Source organism: Trachemys scripta, chromosome 3 (genome assembly GCF_013100865.1).
Source record: "Trachemys scripta elegans isolate TJP31775 chromosome 3, CAS_Tse_1.0, whole genome shotgun sequence".
In the NCBI taxonomy this organism is placed as follows: Eukaryota; Metazoa; Chordata; order Testudines; family Emydidae; genus Trachemys; species Trachemys scripta.
Window position 1 is genome coordinate 79,394,972 of NC_048300.1, and position 8,809 is coordinate 79,403,780.

Sequence of the window (8,809 nt, forward strand, 5' to 3'; positions counted from 1 at the left end):
TTGTGGTTACACTTAAGAAAAGGGGTACATATATGGAGAAAAACCTTTTCCTGCTTATGATAATGCAGGCTGAGTTGCTTTTAATGAGCAGTGACAATATTGCTTTTATCTATTTACAGATACAAAAATAGCTGAATAACTGATTCATTATAATTCTTTCCCTGACTAGAAAGATCAGCCTCTACCTGCAGAGATAATAAAGAAGATGGCAAACTTGATTCAGGTCATGATATTAAAAAGTGATTAAGTGATTTTGGGTGCTTCAGTTTAAATGCGCAACTTGATACCTTAGAGAGCAGATTGAGAAAGCACTGAGCACCTACACTTTGAAAAGTCAGGCTCCTTTAAATTGGATCTAACTAGGCACCTAAAATCACTGTTCACCTTAAATCTTGACCTTGATATTTCCTGGTCTTTGTTACACTGCTTTCGAGTTCCAATAGTTGCCAGCATTTTAAAGTGCCACTTGCTAAAGAGCTGTTCACAGTGCAAAGAGATTAGAAAATTAGTTCTTTATTTTAAATTGGACGGGGTTGTTAAAACTACACCGTTCAGATTTTACAACTTTTTCTTTGTATAAAATTAAGTGTCACTTTAATAGAAAATACAGTGAATTATCAAGGTCCATTTTCTTATGCACCTGTTCAAACTGATACATTTTAATAAGATTCCCTTTATTGTACATTCACTTTAACCCTGATTTATAAAGAAAACTATACAAATACTGTGCTTTCTGCTCATTTTACTTCTGGAAGGTGGGAAGGGGGCTTCAATACAAAATTAAATATGGCTTTGCTTTTCCCCTCTTCAGCATAGAAAAAGTAACCCGAATACCTCTTCAGGTAACTTTACAAAAAAGAGTACCAATGCTCACAGCAAGCCATTCATGTTCAATGTCACAGGCTATAAGTGCACTCTAGTCCAGTGTATGTCCAGTTGATTATTTTAAAAAAGAATTTCAAGTATTAGTTTCAAAATTCCAATGAGTATAGTCCAAAAAATAGATTCCTCATCCTGAGATTGATCTTCTGGTGAATGAGTGCGCTTCTGGCTTGCCTCCATCTCTTCTGGGTTGTAGGAAGCCTCACCAAATGGATAATCTACAATTGTTCTATCATAATATACTTTCATTTCAAACTCACTCTCCAAGTGAGAGGGATGACCATAGATTCCTATTCCCACTGGGCGGCGGAAGTGGGCTGGTACATAAACAACATCTTGGCCACAAGTTACAGACTGTAACTCATATTCATCAAAACTGGGGTGAAGGGTCATATCAGATACATACAAATCTGCATCACCTTTTAAACTCTGCATCTGAAGTACTATCTTCCCTTCATGATTTAGTCTCAAGTAGCTATAGTTTCCAGCTCCAATCTGACCTTGGACTACATGAAGAAGAATCCATTCATCGGGTACATCCTCTTCCTCAAAGCTATCACTCATAAGTAATGTTTGAGCTGCTAGAAGGATCACCAACATTTTCTTCCAATGTGCTGCCATAACTCTTATGTTTGACCTTAAAGGAACTCTTCCAACATCATGTGTTGTAAATACCCTGTTAATATAGAAGAAGTAATTCAGGTTTCAATGTGGTCAACTCTTGGAAAAGATCTCTTAAATTCCTTTCTTTAAAGTACCCAAATCTTTATAAAATTAACTTAAGAAGTGTATTCTTTGATATCTTATATGGGACCAATAACTTATCAAAAATGTAGATGTGAGGTTTAATATACTTGATTTGCTTAACTAGATAAAGCATAAACAGTTTTAAGTAGCAATTGCTCAGCAAACACATTAGCTTGCTGATGTGAACTTATAGTATTGGGTGAATATCTTATTTCAAATTAATAAACTTAACATGTAGGTGGGTGAAATCAGACCTTTTGTCAAAAAAGAATAAGCTACAGTAGTGATTTTATGGTTTGGAAAAAGTATTCAATTAAGGCCTTTGTGTTTGAAGAAGCTTAACTTAGTTTGTATTAGAATAGTTTTGGGCATGTCTCATTTGGTTTTTCCATCTAGTTTTAGTAGCATACTGAGGTACAGATCTGGATTTGTGTATAGAAATATATACGGGGACCCCTGCATATTGAGAATTATGATTGATTACATATATAAGTAAACAAGTTAGTGGCTCTATCAAAACATATAAATAGTTAGTTAAAGAAATCATGGAGCTATTCAAATAAGTGTAAAAACTGCTAATGTAACAGCTAAGTTTGTGTACATAAGTGAAATTCAAAGGTATGTTTCTCATAACAAACTGTCATATTGAATGTGAAAAGGCCACGTACAAAGAGGCAACATTTCAGTTCAAAGTACCATGCCTGGTTTCAGAATATAAAATTGACCCTATCACATTTTTTTGCATTTAAAATTAACTATTCTAAATCTACCAAGTGTCATTTCAGCCCAAAATGTTTGTCACCACTCTTGATTTAGACTTTATCACCTTCATAAAAAACTACAACAGTTATAACTGAATATTAATGTAAGCAGTTATTTGCATTATAGTAGTACCCAAAATGGATTAGGTGCTTTCCACTCATACAGGAGAGTCCCTGTCTTCAAGAGATTTCAATCAAAGTTTTTGTACAAATTTCACCTAGCTTTCTAAAATTAAACATTTATAATTAAACAGTCAAGCTGGAGGGCATATTGAGTGGGGTCCGCAGAGATCAGTTCTGGGTTTGATTCTGTTCAATATCTTCACTGATGATTTAGATGATGGCAGAGAGGGTACACTTTTAAAGTTTGTGGATGACACCAAGCTGGGAGGGATTGTAAGTGCTTTGGAGGATAGGAATAAAATTCAAAATGATCTGGAGAAATGGTCTGAAGTAAATAGGATGAACTTCAATAAGGACAAATACAAAGTACTACACTTAGGAAGGAACAATCAGTTGCACACACACAAAATGGGAAATGACTGCCTAGAAAGGAGTACAGTACTGCAGAAAAGGATCTGGGGGTCATAGTGGATCACAAACTAAATATGAGTCAACAGTGTAACACTGTTGCAAAAAACCCCAAATATTCTGGGGTGTATTAGCAGGAGTGTTGTAAGCAAGACACAAGAAGTAATTCTTCTGCTCTACATCACACTGATTTGGCCTCAATTGGAGTATTGTGGTCAGTTCTGGGGGCCACATTTAGGAAAAATGTGAACAAATTGAAGAAAGTCCAGAGAAGAGCAACAACAATGATTAAAGATCTAGAAAACATGACCTATGAGGGAAAATTGAAAAAATCATTTACTCTAGAGAAGAGAGAACAAGAGGGGTCATGACAACAGTTTTCAAATACATAAAAGGTTGTTACAAAGAGGAGGGAGAAAAATTGTTCTCCTTAGCCTCTTTAAGCAAGGGGCTTAAACGGCAGCAATGGCAGTTTATATTGGACATTAGGAAAAACTTCCTGTCAGCGTGGTTAAATACTGGAATAAATTGCCCAGAGAGGTTGTGGAATCTCCATCATTGGAGATTTTTAAGAGCAGGTTAGACAAACACCTGTCAGGGATGGTCTAGAAATAATACATAGTCCTGCCATGAGTGTAGGGGACTGGCACAGATGACTTCTTGAGGTCTCTTCCAGTCCTATGATTTATGCTCTATAACTTGCAGAATGTTCTGCCCTAAAGACTTTTACAATCTAAGGCCACAATTTTGCAAAAGTACATGAGAGAAAAGAGCAAAAGATGGCACTTGAGTGATGAGGCAGACAGTGGATTTGTGAAAACTGATAAAGGACAGAATGTTTTAGGCAGAAAATTCATGCATTCAGTACCTTATCCATTTAATTTGAGGAAGTAGTGGGACATCCATGAGAAGAAGAGATGGAGAAGTAAATGAGAGTATTAATAGACCATGGGAACAACTGAGGCTGCGCTGAGGGGGTCGCTAATGGGAGGATGAAAAAAAAGCTTGCAGAGGGGAGGAAGCCAAAGACACCTCCCCCGGGGAACATACACTGGACTAGGAGGAATGGGATCTACTCTGAAGAAGTAGGCAGCAGCCTAGGAGAACTAGGAAAGGCCAGAGGAAGCCAGGGTCACGGGGATATAAAAGCTAGACCTGGTGAGTGATACCTGAAGCAATGAAACATGCCGATGCCAAGGACATACCAGCTTTTCCTCCGAAAACAAAAGCTTTCAGAGCGGGAGAACCTGCTTTCTGTTTAGCCCACTCCTGGGGATGACGGAAGAGATGAACAAAACAAACGACTGCCCCGGGTTTGCATGCCCTCGTTCTGTAGCTCTCGGCACACGCTGAACAGGGCCACGTTTCTCCCCAGACCCGGGCACCCCGGCAGGGCACTTTTCTCCCACACCTCATACGCGCCGAGCGCGTTCTCCGCTGCTCCCGTCGCCCCCAGCCTTCCCGGGAACCTGCCCGATGCCGACAGGGTTCAGCTCTCGCCAGCGTCAGCAACCCCGCGGCGCAGCCTCTACCCCGGGCTGGGATGGCCGCGGAGCCCAGGGGCCCCGCCCGATCACGGAGCAGCGGGGATCGCGGGCGGGTCAGTCTCCCGCCCGGACACCAGGCTCCGGTCGCTGCCTCGGACAGGCGCCAGGCCCAGCCCCGCTCGCTGCCTTAGCCGGGCTGCTGACAGCGGCGCTCCCAGGCGCGGCCCCTCCCCCGGGTTACAGGGCACCTGCCTCCCGAGGAAACAGCTTGAGCCCCGCGCTGGGACGGAGGCTCCCCCCGGTCTCCCCGCCCGCCTGCCTGCCTGCCCCGGCCCCCCGCTCACCCCCAGGCCGAGCAGCTCCACCCGCCCCGCTGCCTGCCACCGCGCCGTGCTCCGCGGCTGAGACTGAGCCAGGCCGCGGGCCTCCTGCTCTCGCGAGAGAGCCTGTGTGCAATGCAGGGCGGTCGCGGTGGGAGGCGGCGCTGTGTTTACCCGCCTCCAGGCGTCCCCATGAGAACCAGATGCCGTGAGAGCGCGGCCGCTATTCCGGGCACCTGGCGGCCCCCCTCCTCCGCTGCAGACGGTGCTCAGCTGGTTGTGGCCCGGAAGTGCAGATGGCCCCAGGGGCAGGGCCGGCTCCAGCATTTCTGCTGCCCCAAGCAAAAAAAAAAAAAAAAAAGCCACGATCGGCGGCGGTAGTTCAGCGGCAGGTCCTTTGCTCCTAGAGGGAGTGAGGGATCTGCCGCCCCCGAATTGCCGCAGGTGCCGCCCCTCTCTCTTAGCCGCCCCAAGCACCTGCTTGTTAAGCTGGTGCCTGGAGCCGGCCCTGCCCAGGGGGAGGAGGGGCAGCCACGCGCCGCATCGGCCCCGCCGTGTCCCCCGTCCAGCCCCTGGCACCGAGCTGGCCTGGCACAGCAGGACGTTCCGCACCTGGAGCTCCTCGCAGCCTTGTGCTGTGTCCGGGCCCCTCATCCCCTCAGAGCCCAGCCCTGGGTCAGCCCTACCCCCAGGGGGTCCCTGCACTTTGATCTTTGCCATGGGCCAACTCAGATTAGAAAACAGGTGGTGTTACCACAAGACCTCCACACCCGTGGGAACGGGCCAAAGTTCAAATGTGGGTGCTTGACATTAGATAACGAAGCCTCCGTGTAACGCACTTTCACCTGCTATGGATCTCTGTCTTACTCCTACTGGGTGGACCGCTGTGAGATTTAGAGAGACAAGGTGGGTGAGGAAATAGCTTTCATTGGACCAAGGTCTGTAGGTTAGACAAGCTTTCAATCACCACAGAGCCCTTCAGGTCTGGAAAAAGAAAGCTCTGTGTCAGGTTTCAGAGTGGTAGCCGCCTTAGTCTGTATGAGCAAAAAGAACGAGGCGTACTTGTGGCACCTTAGGGTATGTCTACACCCGCCAATCTATCGGGGATCGATTTATCGCATCTAGTGTAGATGTGATAAAATCAATCCCCGATCGCTCTGCCGTCGACTCCGGAACTCCACTGCGGCGAGAGGAGGAAGCAGAGTCGACAGGGGAATGGCAGTGGTCGACTCACCGCCGTCCTCGCAGCCAGGTAAATCGACCTAAGATACGCTGACTTCAGCTTAGAGACTAACAAATTTATTTGAACATAAGCTTTCGTGGGCTAAAACCCACTTCATTGGATGCATGCAGTGGAAAATATAGTAGGAAGATATATATATATACACAGAGGACACAAAAAAATGGGTGTGGCCATACCAACTCTAATGAGAGTAATCAATTAAGGTGGGCTATTATCAGCAAGAGACAAAAAACTTTTGTAGTGATAATCAGGATGGCCCATTTCCAACAGTTGACAAGAAGGTGTGAGTAATAGTAGGGGAAAAAATTGGCATGGGGAAATAGTTTTTACTTTGTGTAATGACCCGTCCACTCCCAGTCTTTATTCAAGACTAATTTAATGGTGTCCAGTTTGGAAATTAATTCAAATTCTGCAGTTTCTTGGTGGAGTCAGTTTTTGAAGTTTTTGTTGTTGGAGTATTGTGACTTTGAGGTCTGTAATTGAGTGACCAGGGAGGTTGAAATGTTCTCCGACTGGTTTTTGAATGTTATAATTCTTGACGTCTGATTTGTGTCTATGTATTCTTTTGTGTAGAGACTGTCCAGTTTGGCCAATGTATATGACAGAGGGGCATTGCTGGCATTGTATGGCTCCAAAGCTTGTGTCTCTTACCAACAGAAGTTAGTCAAATAAAATATATTACTTTACCCATCTTGTCTCTCTAATATTCTGGGATCAACAGGGCTACAACTACACTGCATATGAGATTTGTGACTCTGCTACTGTCTTCCTGCTAACAGACTTGGTCCTTTGGCTCAAGCAGTAGACAGTGGTGCTTCAAAATTTTTTGGACATCCCACCAGTAGTCCCTGCAGTTAACCTGACTGATCACCTAAATAAGCCCCAGATTTCCAGAGGTGCTGATGTGATGTCCATGTATATGGAAAGATTTATACATTTACATGTGGAGGCCCTTTGGTTTTGTTCATCTTCAAAATTCTCTATAGATCAACTTGAAAGTATTAGATTTTTATTGGTAAATGTTGATTTCACTGTACACATACAAACCAACAAAAATATTTCCATCAACAATAATCAACATTTACAGATATGCAAAGTAAGAAAATTGTATGTGTTTGATTTAAAATAACTGTATATTTTAACGTGATGTTGACAAATTGTTTTAACAGTTATAAAACTTTAACTTTTTGAATCTCAACATCTACTGTCATTAAATAATTATGGTTTGTCTCCCCCTATAACTTCCCACGATTATGAAAATTTAAATTAATAAAATTCTAAAAAATACTTAAAAATAAACATCCATCAAAATAAGAAAAAAAAATAAAAATTGAATTCTGCCAAGGCTATCTGCAGCCAATTTACTGTTTGTATTAGAGGGAAATCCAAGTTAGCCTCCACCAGCTTACCACAAAGGATCTGATGCTTCATCTTTTCTCCCCACAATCAGAATTCATCTCTTCTTCCAGTAGCAGGCAAACATTTTCTCTTCACTGCTGCTTCCTTCGAATTCACAGAAAAGCCCTGATTAGGAGAACCAAGAGGATTCAGTGAGGACTATTAGCACTCATTCTACTGCTTACCTGAAGCAGTGAGTGGAGCTCCTGACTCTATTGCCATCGTTTAATGGATGGAATAGTATGTCGGCTCAAGCATGTGTGCTCTTGTAAACTCTATTTGCTACAGCCTAAAGAGGAGATAAGCCCTACTACTCTACTGCACATATGTGAATTTTTCATTGGTTACTACCAGTTATATAATAAAACGTATAGTTCTCATTCTGATCGCCCAGACACTGGTTTTACCCAAGTGTGACTTCACTGATTTCAATGGAATTACTACTGATTTCCTCCAGTGTAACTGAGAGATAAATCAGGCCTCAAATTATTTGTTTTCAACATATATAAATATTAGGTGTAATTTTATCATCCTTAGACATTAGCTAGTCCTTGAGGATGAACTGCCTACATCAATGTGCAGGCACAAAACCATGTGTTCCTGGCAGATCACAACTCACATATTGTTCCTGTTTGATAATATAACATTAATTGTATAAAAATGGTCACATTTTTAGGTTTGATACAAGTGGTTTTAGTTACAAATATTTGTCCTTTGTTATTTCAATTTTAATGTAGATAATCAAATTTATAAAATTAAATTAGATATGTAAGAACATAATGTCTAGAATACTTAGCGGCTTCTTATTAGATACTAAGTGGTCTGCTAAAAGAATTATCAGGTTTTTTTAAAGAATTTGCATTTCTCAAGACAAAGTGACAGTCATCTTATTTAGATTATTTTCATAGTTTTTCGGTAAGGCATCAGACATTTAAAATGGACTAAAGTCAGTTAAGTGAATGCATGTTACAGAAATAAAGACTTTAAATATATTTTTTGCTCTGTATCCAAATAAAGGTGAAAAAATCTGTTAGTAATCTTCCTGGACACTAAAGATTACGGAGTTGATGTAGCAAAGCATAAATATGATTAAAATATATGCTGTAAATAAATAAGAATATGAAGCCTCTCACCTGTAAGTCACCTGTTTGCAACCAATTCTTTTTTCCATCTGATGACTTTTTGGTCACCTATGAGATGTGAGTCAGTCTCAGTTCAGTTCAGAATGACTGCTGCCCACATCATAAAAAGAGAGGTCATTACACAATTGGCACAATTTAGTGCCCTTGATGGCAGTCCCAGCAGAAATGGACTTGGAGACTAAACTGTGCTTAGCAACAGAGGGTCCTGTGGCACCTTAGAGACTAACAGAAGTATTGGGAGCATAAGCTTTCGTGGGTAAGAACCTCACTTCTTCAGATGCAAGTGAAGAAGTGAGGT

General features: G+C 42.2%; 1 protein-coding gene across 4 annotated transcripts; it reads right to left on the bottom strand.

Annotated features, from left to right (window-relative positions):
• Positions 1-653: 653 nt before the first annotated feature.
• C3H6orf120 (chromosome 3 C6orf120 homolog) lies at positions 654-4,872 on the bottom strand. 4 transcript variants are annotated; one of them, XM_034765183.1, is made up of 2 exons: positions 4,753-4,872; positions 654-1,558 (listed from the first exon to the last, which is right to left on the bottom strand). In XM_034765183.1, the coding sequence occupies exon 2, from the start codon at positions 1,501-1,503 to the stop codon at positions 946-948; it is 558 nt and encodes a 185-aa protein (XP_034621074.1). In that variant the 5' UTR covers positions 1,504-1,558; positions 4,753-4,872; the 3' UTR covers positions 654-945. The 4 variants fall into 4 exon arrangements, with proteins under 4 accessions (XP_034621074.1, XP_034621070.1, XP_034621071.1 ...); XM_034765179.1 differs by lacking the exon at positions 4,753-4,872 and adding an exon at positions 4,091-4,702; XM_034765180.1 differs by lacking the exon at positions 4,753-4,872 and adding an exon at positions 4,333-4,701.
• Positions 4,873-8,809: the final 3,937 nt, after the last annotated feature.